The following is a 21,055-nucleotide window of genomic DNA, read 5'->3' as shown; positions in this document are numbered from 1 at the left end:
TAAGATGGACCATACCTCCACTCTCTCTTGGCCATATGAATATCTGCCAAGGAGGTGAGCCTAGTCTCTTGCAAAAATAAAATTTCAGCATCTAATTGGCTGAACAAAAAGAAGGCCATAGAACGAGCTCTTACTGACTTAATGCTGGCGACATTTATTGTCGCCACTTTTAACGGAGGGGGAACCGCCATTTGGGTTATTGGGTGGATTGCTTCTTAGCTCCCCTCTGCTGCTCATCACCAGAAGCCTCCCTCTTTCTTGAGGCCGCCTCCAACTCCATCTCTGAATCAGAGCTCAGCTCTGAAGAAGCGCCAGATGAGGAAATGTCCCACCTAGCGGACCTACGACGGGTGGAGACAGGCACCAGAGCTTCCCGCCCCCGTTCCGTCCTCACCGCCTGCTTCTTCCGCCGCCCAACCTTCCTTCTCTCTTCCAGGTACTTGAGGTCAGCCTCAGAGATGCCCTCATCCCTTGTTTTTTTCTTTGAAGCGACCTTTTTAGTACCCGCAACCACTCCTGATGGGGGGGGTAAATCCGACTTAACAGGGATAGACTTCTGGGGGGTAACTGACTCAGGGGGCACAGACTTGGAAGGTTCTGACACAAGAGGAGTGGGTACAGTAGGCTGGGGGGACACAGATACAGAAGGAGTACTTACAGACACGGAAGGGGTGGTCACAGGAACTGGGGAGGAAACTGGGGAGGGATCCTGAGCAGGACCAGGGGGGTCGGTCACCGCAGCGGAGGATGGTACACCAGGGGCCTCCCCCTCCATCCTGTCCAGCCTTGACATCTCATCCACTACCTCCTTCTCCATATTGTGCCAGGCCTCAGGGCATCTGCTATAAGGGTGGCCAAGTCGCAGGCACAGGTTGCACCTGATCTTCTGGGTGCAGTCCTTGGCCATATGACCCTGACCCCGACACACTGAGCATATCAAGGCCGAACAGGAGGAGCTAAGGTGCCCCCTCTCTCCACAGCGGTGGCACAGCTTCGGCTGACCAGGGTAGAAGACGGTCATCCTATCCCTCCCTATGAAAGCCGAGGAGGGCAGGTGACGGACAACATTTCCATCCCTGGCCAGCCTGACTGTTACCGACCATCCCCCAGTCCAGATGTTACGCTCATCTAATATTTTAACGGGTTTGGTCAAAACTTCCCCGTAGTTCCTCAACCAGACCTCCAGATCCCTGGCAGGGACGCTCTCATTGGTGAGGATGATAGTGATCTTTTTTACTGTTGACTGCTGCGAAATCGCAACTGGGGCCAGACTTTCCCATTCGGGTCTTGACCTGCACCGGGCCTCATATCGTTCCCAGAACAGGTCAAGACCCTCTGGCTTGGTGAAACTGACTGTATAATCCCGCGTCCCTGACACATGAATAAAAGCGTAGAGATCGTTAACCCCAAAACCCATTTCTAGAATTAAATCCACCACTGCACGCCTTGCAGGGGGGATTGCACCACCTTCCCATTTCAAGATGACAACATTACGTCTTGGGCCCCCAGCAGAAGCCAGAGACCCAAGACCATATCCCGGGGGGCTCCAGGTAGTAGCTCTTAGAGGAAAACCCTGCTTGGGGGTGGAGCTACCAGGGGCAGAGCGCAACACCTGAGCAAAAGTGGGTTTATTGGGGCCAAGACCCCACACTGAAGTCACTTTATCTGCATGAACAGAGTTAGTATTGTCCATGCCACCTGAAATGGGACCATTGTCCATCCCACCTGAACTGGGACCATTGTCCATCCCACCTGAAATGGGACCATTGTCCATGCCACCTGAAATGGGACCATTGTCCATGCCACCTGAACTGGGATGATTATTATCAGCCACACACACATTCCCATCAGGTATAATTATAGTTTCTGTTGCAGTACCGGCCGTCGCCTGATGCTGCACTGTGGAGTCCTGAGCAGCAGTGGGGCAATCAGCTCTGGTCTCAGCAGCAGTGGGGTTAATGGGTTCTGCTGGGACTTGCAGTTCCTTCACAGGAATGTCATTTTTTAAACGGATCTCCTGCTGCATTGCAGCCTCAGCAGGCACATTATCACTGCATACAGGACTGGCAGTCTTATTATTAGGCACATTATCAGTCATTGATGGTACATACACAGTCTTATCCACAACATGGGGCTTAGCTGGCTTCACTTTATCAGGCACATCATCTGTTATTTCTTCCTCATTGAAAACCATCTGATCCCCCCGCACAGGAGACTCCATTACCTGGATCACCCTCAGCATGCCTCCTGAGTCCTGGGAAGGCATTGGGGTGCTTACCTCTCCCTGGGGGGGCAGGGGGTCAGAACTGGGGGTCTCCTCCTCCTCCACCTCCATCTTTGTCACCTTTGCAAACCTCCTTTCGTTGGAGAACTTTTCCTTGAAAGGACCATCCCTTCCCTCCATTATGGCCACGATGGTCTCCTGGTGGTCCACACGGACCTTGGCCAATTGGATCTCTGGATCCATGGATCCGCGTTTCTGGCTATGCAAGCCTTCACGTTGCCTTCTCAGGCGCTTCAGCTCCGCACGTAGCTTGTACAGCTTATCCCTCTCCCGGTTTAGGACTTTTATCCCGGCCACCACTCGCTCCCGAATGGCCTCCGAGCCTTCATCCACACCAGGGGCAGAGAGATCACCAGCTGAGGCTTGTAGAGGGGCAGACATGCCAGCAGATGGCCCAGGAGATGGCTGAGAGCCTCCAGCAGGGGAGGCCCCGCTGCCCTCCATGGCTTCCCCAGAAAAGGGGCCAGGAGAGCTGGGATAGATTTCCAGGCAACTCCCTTCTCACACAGCAGCTCCAGACACACCTTCCTCCTCACACACCTGTGCTCCAATGATGGGTGGGGCACTATTCCTCCCACTGACACCAATGATGGGACACTATTCCTCCCACTGACACCAATGATGGGGCACTATTCCTCCCACTGACACCAATGATGGGACACTATTCCTCCCACTGACACCAATGATGGGGCACTATTCCTCCCACTGACACCAATGATAGGACACTATTCCTCCCACTGATACCAATGATGGGACATTATTCCTCCCACTGACACCTATGATGGGACACTATTCCTCCCAATGACACCAATGATGGGACACTATTCCTCCTACTGATACCAATGATGGGACACTATTCCTCCCACTGATACCAATGATGGGACACTGTTCCTCCCACTGACACCAAAGATGGGACACTATTCCCCCCACTGATACCAAAGATGGGACACTATTCCTCCAACTGATACCAAAGATGGGACACTATTCCTCCCACTGATACCAATGATGGGACACTATTCCTCGCACTGACACCAACGATGGGACACTATTCCTCCCACTGACACCAATGATGGGACACTATTCCTCCCACTGATACCAATGATGGGACACTATTCCTCCCACTGATACCAATGATGGGACACTATTCCTCCCACTGACACCAATGATGGGGCACTATTCCTCCCACTGACACCAATGATGGGACACTATTCCTCCCACTGATACCAATGATGGGACACTATTCCTCCCACTGATACCAATGATGGGACACTATTCCTCCCACTGACACCAATGATGGGGCACTATTCCTCCCACTGACACCAATGATGGGACACTATTCCTCCCACTGACACCAATGATGGGACACTATTCCTCCCACTGATACCAATGATGGGGCACTATTCCTCCCACTGACACCAATGATGGGACACTATTCCTCCCACTGACACCAATGATGGGACACTATTCTTTCCTCTGATACCAATGATGGGGCACTATTCCTCCCACTGATACCAATGATGGGACACTATTCCTCCCACTGATACCAATGATGGGGCACTATTCCTCCCACTGATACCAATGATGGGACACTATTCCTCCCACTGATACCAACAACAGGATCACTATTCTTTCCACCAAAATCAATGATGGGGCACTTCCTAATCCCATTGGCCACACTCTGGCCCCTGTAAAGCCTCAAAGACAGTAAACTGGCCCTTTGTTCAGAAAGTTTGGCGTTTTGTCCTAAAAATTCCACTTGAAAAGATCTGAAATCCATGAAACGTCTAATAAATGGATGAGATTTTGGTGCAGACGTGTGATTGGCCCCTCAGAAGGAATGAAAACTCGCAGAGAGAGAATCTCCGAGGCGTTTTACAGTAAATTGTTTTCACAGCTCCGCCGATCCCCCCAGAGACGTGCCGGAGCATTAGACAGTCATTTCTCAGGACGTTCGCACCGCGTGGGGGGGGGGACTTTCAGCAACTTGTGAAGTTCTCCAGAACCTCTGGAGGCGAAAGGACATACTTTACCGCGAGTCACCACTCCGATCACACGCCGTTCTTCTGCTCCGCCTCCCCAATTCAAGAGCCTTTCCATCAAACGATCGGCACATTGCAACCTGCTGCCAGATAAAGGAAGTCTTAAGCCCTGTACACACGATCGGATTTTTTCCTCGGATGAAGCTGACATTCATTAGCCTTGCCTACACACCATCGGTCAAAAATCTGACCGTGTCCAAAACGCGGTGACGCAAAACGCTACGACGCGCCGAAATTAAAAGTTCAATGCTTCCGAGCATGCGTCGACTTGATTCTGAGCATGCGTGGAATTTTCTCCGATGGAGTTCCACACGGACAATTGGAATTTTCTCTCGTTTTTTTATCCATAGGAAAAATGTAACCACTTGCCGCCCGCCATATAGCAAAATGATGGCGGCAAAGTGGTTTCAATACCCTGACGTCATATGACGCCTTCAGGATATTGAGCCGCTGCGCGCCCCCGGGGACGCGCATCGTGGCGATCGGTGTTGCGGGGTGTCAGTCTGACACCCCGCAACACCGATCTAGGTAAAGAGTCTCTGACGGAGACTCTTTACCACGTGATCAGCCGCGTCCAATCACAGCTGATCACGATGTAAACAGGAAAAGCCGGTGATCGGCTTTTCCTCACTCATGTCTGTCAGACGGGAGTAGAGGAGAGCCGATCGGCTGCTCCTCTGACAGGGGGGCTTGTGCTGATCGATTATCAGTGCAGCCCCCCGAGGATGCCCACACTGGACCACCAGGGATGCCCCCCACAGGTATGCCACCCTAGACCACCAGGGATGCCAATCAGAAATGAATAATGGATGCCAATCAGTGCCCACAATGGATGCCAATCAGTGCCCACAATGGGCATCACTAATTGGCAGGCATTATTGTTTGACACTGATTGGCATCCATTAGTACAACACATTACAGTACATCAGTGCCACCTATCAGTGCCCATCCATGCCACCTATCAGGGCACATCCATGCCCATCCGTGCCACCTATCAGTGCCCATCCATGCCGCCTATCAGTGGCCATCGGTGTCGCCTATCCGCAGGGCCGTCTTAATACCATCATGGGCCCCTGGGCAAAGTAATGCTCTGGGGCCCCTACAATGATGACAGTGCAGGTAAACAGACATCAAGTAGGTAGGAGGCAGACTGCCCCCCCTGTGTATCTATCACTCTCAGTGCCATCATGGGGCCCCCAATTTTGGGGCAGCATGGGCTCAAGAACCAGCTGCTTTGGGGAAAGTGCAGGGGCCCCCCGTGCAGCTGGGGCCCCTGGGCAGTGCCCAGGTGTGCCCTCTTGTTAAGACAGCCCTGCCTATCCGTGCCCATCCATGCCGCCTTTTAGTGCCCATCTGTGCTGCCTATCAGTGCCACCTATCAGTTGCCATCCATGCCACCTATCAGTGCCCATCGGTGTCGCCTATCCGTGTCCATCTATGCCACCTATCAGTGCCCATCCGTGCTGCCTATCAGTGCCCATCCGTGCTGCCTATCAGTGCCACCTATCAGTGCCCATCCATGCTGCCTATCAGTGCCCATCCGTGTTGCATATCAGTGCCACCTATCAGTGCCGCATATTAGTGCACATTATCAGTGCCCATCAATGCCACCTCATTGGTGCCCATCAGTGCCGCTTTATCAGTGCCCATCAGTGAAGGAGAAAACGTACTTATTTACAATGTTTTGTAACTGAAACAAAAAAAAGTTATTTTTTTCAAAATTTTGCAGAAAATATAAACCGCAGAGGTGATCAAACACCACCAAAAGAAAGCTCTATTTGTGGGGAAAAAAGGACGCCAATTTTGTTTGGGAGCCACGTCGCACGACCGCGCAATCGTCATTCAAAGTGCGACAGCGCCGAAAGCTGAAAATTGGCCTGGGCAGGAAGGTGTATAAGTGCCCCCCGGTATGGAAGGGGTTAAAACATGTTGGATTTTTTTTTTTCACCGACGGAAAACAAACGGACGGGGCCCGGGACACGCGATCGCTCCATCGGACAAACCGATCATACAGGGCTTTAAACTATTGAGCTCAAGGAAGCTAAAAAAAAAAAACTATACAAAAGAGCCCAAAAAAGTACAAGCTTCTTCAGGCTGAAAAAAAAAAAACAACTGAAATGCATGTAAAGGCTCATGCTCAATGCAGCTCCGAGAAGCTTCAAGAAGCTCAAAGGAACTGAAAGGAGCTCAAGAAAGCTCAATAAAGCCATGCAAGAAATCCAAAAAAAGCACAAGGCTCAAATACCTGTAAGGCCTCGTACACACGACAGAGATTCTCGGCAGAATTCGGCGAGAAACTCGGTCAAAACCCGGATTCTGCCGAGAAACTCTGTCGTCTGTACAGTTTTGGCCCGATGGAGCCGCCGAGGAGCTCGACGAGAAAATAGAGAACATGTTCTCTATTTTCTCGTTGTCCTCGTTCTATAGGAGAAGGCGGCCCGCCGAGCTCCTCGGCGGCTTCATCCCAAAACTCGACGAGGAACTCGACGTGCCAAGCACGTCGAGTTCCTCTGTCGTGTGTACGGGGCCTAAGGCTCATGCACACTGCATCTCCAAGAAGCTCAATAAAACCGTGCAAAAGAGCCTAAAAAAAAAAGTACAAGCTTCTTCAGGCTGAAATAAAAGCTCAAATGCCTGTAAGGCTCATGTACACTGCAGCTCAAAAAAGCTCAAATGAGCTCAATAAAGCCTTGCAAAAGAGCCCAAAAATGTACAAGCTTCTTCAGGCTACAAAAAAAAAAAAAACTCAAATGCCTGTAAGGACTCATGCACACTGCAGCTCAGAAAAGCTTGAAGAAGCTCAATAAAACTGTACTAAATAGCCCGAAAAAAGTACAAGCTTCTTCAGGCTGATATAAAGGCTCAAATACCTGTAAGGCTCGTGCACACTGCAGCTCAAAAAAAGCTCAAATAAGCTTAAAGGAACTGAAAGGAGCTCAAAGGAGGTCAAAGAAGCTTAAAGGAGCTCAATAAAACCCTGCAAAAGAGACAAAAAAGTACAAGCTTCTTCAGGGTGAAATAAAAGCTCAGATGCCTGTAAGGCTGAGGCACACTGCAGCTCAAAAAAGCTCAAATGAGCTCAATAAAGCCCTGCAAAAGAGCCCAAAAAATTACAAGCTTCTTCAGGCAAAAAAAAAAACAACTCAAATGCTCATGCACACTGCAGCTCAGAGAAGCTTGAAGAAGCTCAAAAGGAGCTCAGAGAAGCTCAATAAAACTGTACAAAATATCCCAAAAAAGTACAAGCTTCTTGAGGCTGAAATAAAAGCTCAGATGCCTGTAAGGCTTCTGAACACTGCAGCTCAGAGAAGCTTGAAGAAGCTCAAAAGGAGCTCAAAGGAGCTCAATAAAGCCATGCAAAAGAGCCCAAAAAAGTACAAGCTTCTTCAGGCTAAAAAAAAAAAAAAAAAAAAAGCTCAAATGCCAGTAAGGGCTTATGCACACTGCAGCTCCGAGAAGCTTGAAAAAGCCTAAAGGAACTGAAAGGAGCTCAAAAGAGCCCAAGAAAGCTCAATAACACAGTGCAAAAAAAAAGCCCAAAAAAGTACAAGCTTCTTGAGGCTGATATAAAGGCTCAAATACCTGTACGGCTCATAAACACTGCAGCTCAAAGGAGCTCAATAAAGCCGTGCAAAAGAGCCCCAAAAAAATAAGCTTCTTCAGGCTGAAAAAAATCTCAAATACCTGTAGGGGCTCATGCACACTGCAGATCCGAGAAGCTTGAAGAGGCTCAAAGGAACTGAAAGAAGCTCAAAGAAGCTCACTGAAACTGTGAAAAAGCTTGAAAAAGCTCAAAAGAACGGAAAGAAGCTCAAAGAAGCTCAATAAAACTGTGCGAAAGAGCCGAAAAAAGTACAAGCTTCTTCAGGCTGCAAACAAAAAATAAAGCTCAAATCCCTGTAAGGCCTTATGCACACTGCAGCTCAAGGAAGCTCAATAAAACCGTGCAAGCTTACAGTACAAGCTTCCTCAGGCTGAAAAAAAAAAGAAGCTTAAATACCTGTAAGGGCTTATGCACACTGCAGCTCAGAGAAGCTCAAAGGAGCTCTATAAAGCTGTGCAAAAAAAGTGCAAGCTTCTTGAGTCTAAAAAAAAGCTCAAATACCTGTAAGGGCTCATGCACACTGCAGCTCAAAGAAGCTCAATAAAGCCGTGCAAAAAAGCCCCAAAAAATAAGCTTCATCAGGCTGAAAAAAAGCTCAAACGCCTGTAAGGGCTCATGCTCACTGCAGTTCCGAAAAGCTTGAAGAAGCTCAAACGGAACTGAAAGGAGCTCAAAGAAGCTCAATAAAACAAAAGAGCCAAAAAAAGTATAAGCTTCTTCAGGCTGAAATAAAAGCTCACTATGGAGAATTGTGGGGAAAGTTTTAAGGAAAATAATGAATGAGGAATGAGGCTGTAACATAACAAAATGTGGAAAAAGTGAAGCTCTGTGAATACTTTGCGGATTGTGTTGGTTCCCCCGTGAGGCCAGAAGGTGAATATTCTGCGGACCAAGCAGTCGGCGGCGCAGCACAAGTCCCGACACACACAGGACACGCCCTCTGGAATGGGAGGAGAGATGTTGGGTCGCCCCGAAGCCCCTCCCCCCCCCCGTAGGGCGACGAGAGGCGACCCGCCCAACAAACTGATAACCGGGATCTCAGCACTCCACCGACACCACATTCCAGCTTCACCAGCGGCGTCCTCTCCGCCGTCCTCTCCGCCGCACGCTCAGGTGACGGCTCATTAGATGTCACTAATGGAAAGAGAGTTCTTTTAACCACTTCAGCCCCGGGGGGGGGGGGGGGGATTTGGCTGCCCAATGACCGGGGGGCCACCTTTTTGCGATTCTGCGCTGCGTCGCTTTAACTGACAATTGCGCGGTCGTGCGACGCGGCTCCCAAACAAAATTGGCGTCCTTTTTTCCCCACAAATAGAGCTTTCTTTCTCTTGGTGATATTTGATCACCTCCTTTTTTTGTTTTTTGGCGCTATAAACAAAAATAAATCGACAATTTAGAAAATAAAAACAACGGCCCGGATTCTCGTAGATCGGCGTAAAAATGGGCGGGCGTAACGTATCTGATTAACGTTACGCTGCAAGTGCGTAACGTAAATCAGTCACAAAGCACTTGCGTGTAAAATTGCGGCGGCGTAACGTAAATCACCCGGCGGAATTCAAATTCGGCGGGTAGGGGACGTGTAGCATTTAAATAAAGCGCGTCCCCGCGCCGAACGAACTGCACATGCGCCGTCCTTAAAATATCCCAGGGTGCATTGCTCCAAATGACGTCGCAAGGACGTCGTTGGTTTCGACGTGAACGTAAATGGCGTCCAGCCCCATTCACGGACGACTTACGCAAACGACGTAACTTTTCACGACGCCCATTGACTGCGCCTCATAGACCCAGGGGCAACTTTACGCCGGGAAAAGCCTAACGTAAACCTCGTAACTTTACTACGTCGGCCGCGCGTACGTTCGAGAATTCGCGTATCTAGCTAATTTTGCATGCTCGATGGGGAAATCTAAGGAAGCGCCACCTAGCGGTCCAAAAAAAAAAAATGCACTTAAGATCCGACGGCGTAAGAGAATAACGCCTGTCGGATCTAATGGATATCTAAGAATCAGTCGCATAGATACGACGGCCCAGATTAGGACTTACAACGGCGTACATGGCGCTGCGCCGTCGTAAGCCCTTTGAGAATCCGGGCCTATATTTTTTTACTTTTTGCTATAATAAATATCCCCAAAAAAATATATAAAAAAACAAATTTTTTCCTCAGTTTAGGCCGATACGTATTCTGGTCATTTAGACTGGGCTGTGGTTCCCCAAGTAACTGAGGTAGTCACACAAAAATCTGTTGCCATTCGAGAGATGCGGGCCGCTGTCAGTCAGTGAGCGCTGTCTCAGCTGCCCTGCCCTCTGCAATGTCTCTGTGTGTGTGTGTCCCGCGGCCGAACGAAAAGCACGCCAGGCAGTGCGCACCGCACACAGTAGTGACGACAAGTATCAGGTGGGCCATTCACAGCTCCTCATACAGAATTACAGGGCCCAGTCGCAACTGCGACCATGAAAATTCTGCCACTGCCGGTCACCAGATCCCCGATTGGTTCGTTCAGGCCCTGTTGGACAACCTGCCTCCGGGTCCTCCTCAAGCTGCCCCCCCAATCGAGCGGCACCCAGCCTGGGATCCTTTCAATCGAACTGGGAACCCAGTAGGTCACTGGAGTCCCCTTTCACCTTCGGATGAGGGTTTATGTAGACTGCAATTCTGGCCTGGTGGGCCTCGCTGGCGGGGTCCATGGATGCGCTCACCCTGAAGGTGGATGCCGCACCTGGAACCGGGACCCCACAAGAAGTTTTTTAGCACATGACACCTGTCACAGATATACCCTTCCCCAGCATGCCTTGAGAGGGAGAAACTTCTCTGATTGGCTGCTGGGGAAACTTTTTCTGCCAGAACCCCTCTGGTGCCAACTGCTGGCCAGAGATGATATTGCATCCCTGGAGTACAGACTGACCCAGTGGACATTTCTGGAGTGACAGAAGTCCCCAATTTTAACAAATTCAGAATGGGAGCAAAATAACTCTCCCATTCCCCACTAACTTTAGCGTAGTGCCCATACTGAAAGTAAGGGGGCGCTACATATATATTTTAACAGAGACCCTAGAGAATAAAATGGCGATTGTTGCAATATTTTATTTCACGCTGTATTTGTGCTGTGGTCTTTTAAATGCAGCTTTCTGGGAAAAAAAAACTGGGCCAGATTCAGAAAGGAGATACGCCATCGTATCTCTGAGTGTGCGGGCCGTCGTATCTATGCGCCTGATTCATAGAATCAGTTACGCATAGATTTCCCTAAGATCCGACAGGTGTAATTGTTTTACGCCGTCGTATCTTAGGCTGCATATTTACGCTGGCCGCTAGGTGGCGCTTCTGTATATTTACGCGAGGAATATGCTAACTAGGTATATACGCCGATTCAGAAACGTATATCCGCCCGCGCAATTTTTTACGTCGTTTACGTTCGGCTTTTTCCGGCGTAAAGTTACCCCTGCTATATGAAGGGTATCCTATGTTAAGTATGGACGTCGTTCCCGGGTCAAGTTTTGAAAATTTTACGTCGTTTGCGTAAGTCGTTCGCGAATAAGGCTGGACGTAAGTTCCGTTCACGTCTAAATCAATGACGACTTGCGGCGTAATTTCAAACATGCGCACTGATATTTTTTCACGAACGGCGCATGCGCCGTTCGTAAAATACGTCAAATGCGTGGTGTCATAGTGAATTTACATAAAACACGCCCACATCATCCCCATTTGAATTAGGCGGGCTTATCCTGACACACATACGTTACGCCGCCGTAACTAAGGGCGCAAGTTCTTTCTGCATACGGAACTTGCGCCCTAAGTTACGGCGGCATACCGTATATGAGATACGTTACGCCGCGCCGACAGATACTCCAATGTATCTGAATCCAGCCCACTTTCATGAATTTTAAAAAAACGAAACAGTAAAGTTAGCCCAATTTTTTTGTATAATGTGAAAGATGATGTAACGCCGAGTAAATAGATACCCAACATGTCACGCTTTATAATGCACTCGTGGAATGGCGACAAACTACGATACCTAAAAAATGATGGTTACCAGGTTAGAGTTACAGAGGAGTTCTAGCGCTAGAATTATTGCTCTCGCTCAGACGATCGCGGCGATACCTCACATGTGTGGTTTGAACGCCCTTCACATATATGGGCGCGACTTCCGTATGCGTTTTCTCTGCTGCGCGAGCTCGCTTTAAAAAAATTCCCTGTTCTGCCTCATGACATGACAGGGATCCACTGCTCCCAGTCGTCTGGAGCAGTGATCTCTGTCGTGTTCTAGGTAGCCCATCCCCCCCTACAGTTAGAACACGCTGAGGGAACACATTTAACCCCTTGATCACCCCCCCCCTAATGTTTAACCCCTTCCCTGCCAGTGACATTTACACAGTAATCAGTGCATTTTTATAGCACTGATCGCTGTATAAATGCCAATGGGGCCAAAATAGTGTCAAAAGTGTCCAATGTGTAGACATGCGACCCCCTCCCCCCCTCCCTCCACCTCCTGAAAAATGTCACCCAAGGCAAACACATGCATTTCTTGTTCTTGGGTCATGTAGATGTGTCAGAGACGATCGGTTCACAGTAAATCATTTTGGCCTTTACACATGAAGAATGTGCATCACCTGCTCCCTGAAATCTGACATGTGACTGGCAGGAAAACAACGAGGGACGGAAAATAATGCGAGGAGAAGACGTATTATGGGATGTACGGGACGGGAGTTCCACACATTCTGCTCCGATCTTCACTCCCCTGTCCCTCCAGGCACCCAGCAACCAATGTATTATCACCGCCGATCATCCCAGCGCTCCTCACCTCTACACAATGACAAGCGTGCGTCTAACCACTCGCCTACGGGGGGAGGGGGGGGGTCAATTTTTTTCTATTTAAAAAATAATAATAATTTGCACAAAATCTAATTTTTTTGCTAAAAATGACATAAAAAACCCGGCAAAAAATTCTGAAAGCAGAGACCCTGAAGAATAAAACGGCGGTAGTTGCAATTTATCTCGCACCGTGTTTTCACAGATATTAATCAAACAGTCGAAACCCGCAGCACAGATTTGTAGAGCAAAAAAAAAAAAAAAAACAGGCGGAGTTTTGTAAACATTGCGCAGTCACACATTAATGATACGTTGTTCTCTCTCTCTTTTACAGTAACCAAGATCTGCACTCAGTGCGAAATCGAGCAAAAATCCGAGACCATGCGGGTCCAGTACTGCGCCAGCGACTTCGGTAAGTCTCTTTGATGTGTGGCGTTCCTCAGATTGTGTCGCGCAGACAGGAAAATAAATATCCGCTTTTGTTTAAAGAAAAGCAAAAAAAATAAAGTGTATGCTATGTTCAGCGCGTTTATTATTATCGCAAAAAAACAACGCATGATGCGTTTTCTATCATATATGTATATTCCATATAACAGCAGGGCCGGCCCTATGATGGGACCGGGTGGTACCATGGGCACCAGGCAGCACTTTTAGGGGGGCAGCATACTGATGCCCGCCAGCCCGTTCCGCCAGCTCCGCTACCCAAATAAAATTGATGTCCTTTTTTCCCACAAATAGAGCTTTCTTTTAGTGATATTTGATCACCTCTGCGGTTTTTTTTTTTTTGTGCTAGAAATATGTATATTTTTTTTACTTTTTGCTATAATAAATATCCCCAAAATTTTGAAAAATAAACTATTTTCTTCAGTTTAGGCCAATATGTATTCTTCTACATATTTTTTGTACCAAAAAAAACCCACAATTAGCGTACATTGATTAGTTTGCGCAAAAGACATTGTGGCCGCCGGCAATTCACAGGTCCCTTTATATTCCTGGATACATGTATAGAGCCATGACAGGTCCTCTTTATACTCCTTTATACATGTATAGAGCCATGACAGGTCCTCTTTATACTCCTTTATACATGTATAGAGCCATGACAGGTCCTCTTTATACTCCTTTATACATGTATAGAGCCATGACAGGTCCTCTTTATACTCCTTTATACATGTATAGAGCCATGACAGGTCCTCGTTGTACTCCTTTATACATGTATAGAGCCATGACAGGTCCTCTTTATACATGTATAGAGCCATGACAGGTCCTCTTTATACTCCTATATACATTTATAGAGCCATGACAGGTCCTCTTTATACTCCTATATACATTTATAGAGCCATGACAGGTCCTCTTTATACTCCTTTATACATGTATAGAGCCATGACAGGTCCTCTTTATACTCCTTTATACATGTATAGAGCCATGACAGGTCCTCTTTATACTCCTATATACATGTATAGAGCCATGACAGGTCCTCTTTATACTCCTATATACATTTATAGAGCCATGACAGGTCCTCTTTATACTCCTATATACATGTATAGAGCCATGACAGGTCCTCTTTATACTCCTATATACATGTATAGAGCAATGACAGGTCCTCTTTATACTCCTATATACATGTATAGAGCCATGACAGGTCCTCTTTATACTCCTTTATATCCATGTATAGAGCCATGACAGGTCCTCTTTATACTCCTTTATACATGTATAGAGCCATGACAGGTCCTATTTATACTCCTTTATACATGTATAGAGCCATGACAGGTTCTCTTTATACATGTATAGAGCCATGACAGGCCCTCCAGCTGTTGTGAAACTACAAGTCCCATCATGCCTCTGCCTGAGGGAGTCAGGCTTGTAACTGTCAGCCTTGCAATGCCTCATGGGACTTGTAGTTTCGCAAACAGCTGGAGGGCCACCGGTTTGAGACCCCCTGATGTATGGTTTCCTGGGTCACTGGGGAAGCTACCCTTTTGGACGCTGCCCCATGTGACTCCGGCGGCCATCTTGGATCAGGCAGAGCCTATTTAGGGAACCAGTGGGTAGTGAAGGGAGAGGTTCCCCCGCCTGTTAGGGACAGAACTAGTGGTAGGGAAAGGTTCCTGTTGAGGGGAATAAGCATTGGGTTGGCTACTCCTCTGGACATCTTCCTGATTGGCTGCATTCCGCCCTCTTTACAGGCTCTGTCAGTCTGGCTGAGCCTCGCTCCACTATCTTTGCGCCTGATTGGGCGGTTCCCCCCCTCCGGCTTTGTTGTACAGTGAAACGCGATAACAAGCGTTTTGCAATACAAGCATTTTTTTTTTTTTAAATCCTGACTCGGTTTGTGGTGTGCAATACCACATTTGGCCTGGGGTGCGGGGGGCGCCGGAGCGGAGCAGAGCTGAGCGGAGCCGTTCGAAAATACTCAGAAATACTTGGAAAAACTCGAAAGAAAATCAGTTCCCAAGTCTTTCCAGGGTGAGCTCCCCGAGCCTTTCCAAGTATTTCCTAGGCTCTCCGCCGCCCCCCCCCACCTCTGGCCACATGCGGTATTGCATGCCATAGAAGTCAATGAGGAACAAATTATTTTCGTTTCCATCGACTTCTATGGGGAAACTCGCTTTGATATGCGAGTGCTTTGGATTAAGAAGATTCTCCTAGAACGAATTATACTCGTAATCCGAGGTTCCTCTGTATCTGCATTACTTTAACCACTTACAGACCGGAAGATTTTCCCCCTCAATGACCTGGCCACTTTTTGCAATTCGGCACTGCGTCTCTTTATCTGACAATTGCGCGGTCGTGCGACGCGGCACCCAAACAAAACTGGCGTCCTTTTTTTCCCACAAATAGAGATTTCTTTTGGTGGTATTTGATCACCTCTGCGTTTTTTTTTTTTTTTTTGCGCTATAAACAAAAAAAAGAGCGACAATTTTGGTCCGAAGCTCCATGACTGCGCCCGCGGGATCCCGATCGCCGCCCGTGTCCCGCGATCGCGTCACAGGAGCTGAAGAACAGGGGAGAGCTGTGTGTAAACAAACCTTCCCCGTTCTTCTCTGTGGCAGTGTCAGTGATCGTGATTCCCTGTGTTATAGAACGACGATCAGTGACGTCGCACGTCCAGCCCCTACAGTAAGAAACACTCCCTTAGGGCACACTTAACCCCTTAGCGCCCCCTAGTGTGGCTGTCACTGATCGTATGTTCCCTGTGTTATAGAACGACGATCAGTGATGTTTCACACGCACAGCCACGCCCCCCCCCACAGTGAGAAACACTCCCTTAGAACACACTTAACCCCTAAAGCGCCCCCTGTGGTTAACCCCTTCACTGCAATTGTCATTTTCACAGTAAACAATGTATTTTTATAGCACTTTTCGCTGTGAAAATGACAATGGTCCCAAAAATGTGTCAAAAGTGTCCGATGTGTCCGCCATAATGTCGCAGTCACAGAAAAAAAAACGCTGATCGCCGCCATTAGTAGTAAAAAAAAAAAATTATTCATAAAAATGCCATAAAACTATCCCCTATTTTGTAAACGCTATAACTTTTGCACAAACCAATCGATAAACGCTTATGCGATTATGCGATTTTTTTTAAACCAAGAATAAGTAGAAGAATACGTATCGGCCTAAACTGAGGGAAAAAAAAATATTTTATATCTTTTTTTGGGGGATATTTATTTTTAAAAAAAAGTAAAAAATATTGTATTTCTTTTCAAAATTGTCGCTCTATTTTTGTTTATAGCGCAAAAAAAATAAAAACCGCAAAACCACCAAAAGAAAGCTCTATTTGTGGGAAAAAAAGGACGCCAATTTTGTTTGGGAGCCACGTCGCACGACCGCGCAATTGTCAGTTAAAGGGACGCAGTGCCGAATAGCAAAAAGGGGCCCGGTCCTTAACCTGCATAATGGTCCGGGTAAACATGCCGTATATACTCGAGTATAAGTCGAGTTTTTCCAGCACATTTTTGTGCCCCTCCCCCCTCGGCTTATACTGGAGTCAGGTTTCCTGTCGGTATTGATGAGGAGGGATCAGGAAACGCATATCACGCAGTACATTGTCCCCTCTGATTCACAGCGGGGGTTGTGTGTATAGGAAATCCGCGCCGTCCCGCCTCCTCTGTCCGTAAAGAGGAGGAGGCGGAGCTTTTTTACAGTGGACGGGTGTGGGCAGCATGGGTGGCATGGACATCCTATACACACAGCGCCGCTGTGAATCAGAGGGGACAATGTACTGCGTGATATGGGTTTCCTTCCCTCCTACATCAATACTGAGATAAGGTACATGGGCACAGTGAGGCTGCAGATGGGCACAGTGAGGCTGCAGATGGGCACAGTGAGGCTACAGATTGGCCACGGTGAGGCGGCAGATTGGCACAGTGAGGATGAAAATGGGCACAGTGAGGCTGCATATGGGCACAGTAAAGGCTGAAAATGGGCACAGTGAGGCTGCATATGGGCACAGTGAGGCTGCATATGGGCACATGAGGCTGATAATGGGCACATTGAGACTGCAAACGGGCACAGTGAGGCTTCAGATGGGCACAGTGATGCTGCAGATTGGCCCAGTGAGGCTGCAGATTGGCACAGTAAGGTTGAAAATGGGCACAGTGAGGCTGCATATGAGCACAGTGAAGCTGAAAATGGGCACAGTGAATCTGAAAATTGGCACAGTGAGGCTGAAAATGGGCACAGTGAGGCGGCAAATGGGCACAGTAAGGCTGCAAATGGGCAAAGTGAGACTGCAAATGGGCACAGTGAGGTTGAAAATGGGCACAATGAGGCTGCATATGAGCACAGTGAGGCTGAAAATGGGCACAGTAAGGCTACAAATGGGCACAGTGAGGCTACAAATGGGCACAGTGAGGCTGCAGATGGGCACAGTGAGGCTGCAGATTGGCACAGTGAGGCTGCTTATGGGCACAGCGAGGCTGGTTATGGGCACAGTGAGGCTGAAAATGGGCACAGTGAGGCTGCAGATTGGCACAGTGAGGCTGCTTATGGGCACAGTGAGGCTGCAGATTGGCAGAGTGAGGCTGCTTATGGGCACAGCGAGGCTGAAAATGGGCACAGTGAGGCTGCAGATTGTTGACCGTCTTTTCCACTTACAGTAGCTGCTGCATTCTCACCCTCGGCTTATACTCGAGTCAATACGTTTCCCCATTTTTTTGTGGTAAAATTAGGTGCCTCGGCTTATATTTCGGGTCGGCTTATATACTCGAGTATATACAGTAATACCAAATTGACATTTGAAGTGCCTGCCTACACATGTGCACTCGGATATGCTGACGCACGCACACATGTGCACTCGGATATGCTGACGCACACATGTGCATTCGGATATGCTGGCGCACGCACACATGTGCACTCGGATATGCTGACGCACACATGTGCACTCGGATATGCTGACGCACGCACACATGTGCACTCGGATATGCTGACGCACGCACACATGTGCACTCGGATATGCTGACGCACGCACACATGTGCACTCGGATATGCTGACGCACACATGTGCACTCGGATATGCTGACGCACGCACACATGTGCACTCGGATATGCTGACGCACGCACACATGTGCACTCGGATATGCTGACGCACACATGTGCACTCGGATATGCTGACGCACGCACACATGTGCACTCGGATATGCTGGCGCACGCACACATGTGCACTCGGATATGCTGACGCACGCACACATGTGCACTCGGATATGCTGACGCACGCACACATGTGCACTCGGATATGCTGACGCACGCACACATGTGCATTCGGATATGCTGACGCACGCACACATGTGCACTCGGATATGCTGGCGCACGCACACATGTGCACTCGGATATGCTGACGCACGCACACATGTGCACTCGGATATGCTGACGCACGCACACACGTGCACTCGGATATGCTGACGCACACATGTGCACTCGGATATGCTGACGCACGCACACATGTGCACTCGGATATGCTGACGCACGCACACATGTGCACTCGGATATGCTGGCGCACGCACACATGTGCACTCGGATATGCTGACGCACGCACACATGTGCACTCGGATATGCTGACGCACGCACACATGTGCACTCGGATATGCTGACGCACGCACACATGTGCACTCGGATATGCTGACGCACGCACACATGTACACTCGGATATGCTGACGCACGCACACATGTACACTCGGATATGCTGACGCACGCACACATGTGCACATAGGTCAATTCATGCTCAACTGTACAAGGACGGCCTCAAGCAAACCATAAATTGAGAAGGGCCATTTGCTGGACGTGCTTGTGAGAGTGGGGGAGGGGAATCTCTCGAAGGCAAGCTATGCGATTTGCAAATGTTAAGGATCAGCGGCCTTCAGATCTTCAATTCCGAATGATATTTCTATGAATGGAGGAAACCCGAGCCCAACGTCCAATTCTTCATCTGGAGAGACAAGTTACATGAAGTCAGAGTTTATCCCTCTAAGCCAATCACGGCCAGCGCTTTCCATAAATCACATTGTATTCCCGAGACCCATCCAGAGCTTCCCGCCAAGAAAAAGATTTCACAATGGAAGAGAAGAATATCCTATTCTTCTTTTATCTTTAAATAGATATTTGTTTTCTTTTAATGGGGGGGGGGGAGCTAGTAATGGATTCTCAATCGGTAGGGAAACACGACTTCCTATGACTCCGCCCCCTGGGTGATATCTTCTCTTCATTCAATTAGCTAGATTCAGAGAGAGTTACGCCGTCGTAAATTTAAGCGTAATCTGGAAACCAGATACGCTTAAATTAGGCTAAGGCCCCATACACACGAGAGGATTTATCCGCGGATACGGTCCAGCGGACCGTATCCGCGGATAAATCCTCTCGAGGATTTGCGCGGATTTCCATCCGATGGAGTGTACTCACCATCGAATCGAAATCGGCGCGGAAATCCTCTGGCGATGAAGTGTCGCGCCGTCGCCGCGATGATGACGCGGCGACGTGCGCGACGTAGTCATATAAGGAATTCCACGCATGCGTCGAATCATTACGACGCATGCGGGGGATCCCCTCAGACGGATCGATCCGGTGAGTCTGTACAGACCAGCGGATCCATCCGTGGGATCCGATTCCAGCGGATAGATTTGTTGGCATGTCAACAAATTTTTATCTGCTGGAATTCGGAAATATCCGCGGATAAAGATCCGCTGGAGCATACACACCAGGGGATCCATCCGCTGAAAACGATCCGCTGAGATTTTTCAGCGGATGGATCCTCTCGTGTGTATGGGGCCTAAGATACGACAGGCGTAAGTCTCCTACGCCGTCGTATCTTAGGGTGCATATTTACGCTGGCCGCTAGGTGGCGCTTCCGTTGTTTGCCGCGTCGAATATGCAAATGATCAAGATACGCCGATTCACGAATGTACGTGCGTCCGTCGCAATTCGTTACGCCGTTTACGTAAGAGATACGCCGGCGTAAAGGTAAAGATGCTCCCTAGTTGGCGCAGCCCATGCAAGGTATGGACGTCAGAACAGGCCTATCTTTTTACGTCGTTTGCGTAAGTCGAACGCGAATAGGGCTGTGCGTAAGTTAAGTTCACGTCACAGGCATTGAGCCGACGTATCTTAGGCATTCTATCGGACGAATGCGCCGTTCGTAAAAAAACGTCAAATACGTGAGGTCACGCTAAATTTAGATAAAACACGCCCACATCATCCAAATACGCTACGCCGCCGTATCTTAGGGCGCAAGTTCTTTCTGAATACGGAACTTGCGCCCTAATTTACGGCGGCGTAACGCATCTGAGATACGTTACGCCCCCGCCGACAGATACACTATTGTATCTGAATCTGGCTAAATTACTTCACTGCATTAGGTAGAATGCAAAAAAAAAAAGAGACAGCTTACAAAAAAAAAAAAAGAAATGGAAAAAAAAAGAGACAGCTTACAAAGAAAAAAAGAGACAGTTTACAAAAAAAAGAAAAGTAAAAAAAAGAGACAGTTTACAAAAAAAAGAAAAGTAAAAAAAAAAGAGACAGCTTACAAAAAAAAGAAAAGGAAAAAAAGAGACAGTTTACAAAAAAAAGAAAAGGAAAAAAAAGACAGCTTACAAAAAAAAAGAAAATAAAATAAAGAGAGACAGCTTACAAACAAAAAGAAAAGGAAAAAAAGAGAGACAGCTTACAAAAAAAAGAAAAGGAAAAAAAGAGACAGCTTACAAAAAAAGAAAAGGAAAAAAAGAGACAGTTTACAAAAAAAAGAAAAGGAAAAAAAAGAGACAGCTTACAAAAAAAGAAAAGAAAATAAAGAGAGACAGCTTACAAAAAAAAAGAAAAGGAAAAAAAGAGAGACAGCTTAC

The 21,055-nt window shown here is 48.1% G+C and overlaps 1 protein-coding gene across 1 annotated transcript in view; it reads left to right on the top strand.

Moving 5' to 3' along the window:
- Positions 1–21,055, top strand: part of SFRP5 (secreted frizzled related protein 5) — a 99,391-nt gene that overhangs the window by 39,125 nt on the left and 39,211 nt on the right. Inside the window, exon 2 of the mRNA XM_040361270.1 lies at positions 13,063–13,140. Within this exon, the coding sequence (XP_040217204.1) occupies positions 13,063–13,140 (78 nt within the window). The remainder of the gene's footprint in view (positions 1–13,062; positions 13,141–21,055) is intronic.

Source organism: Rana temporaria, chromosome 8 (assembly GCF_905171775.1).
Source record: "Rana temporaria chromosome 8, aRanTem1.1, whole genome shotgun sequence".
NCBI lineage: Eukaryota > Metazoa > Chordata > Amphibia > Anura > Ranidae > Rana > Rana temporaria.
The sequence above is the reverse complement of the archived record's forward strand: the minus strand, read 5'-3'. Positions and strand labels throughout refer to the sequence as shown.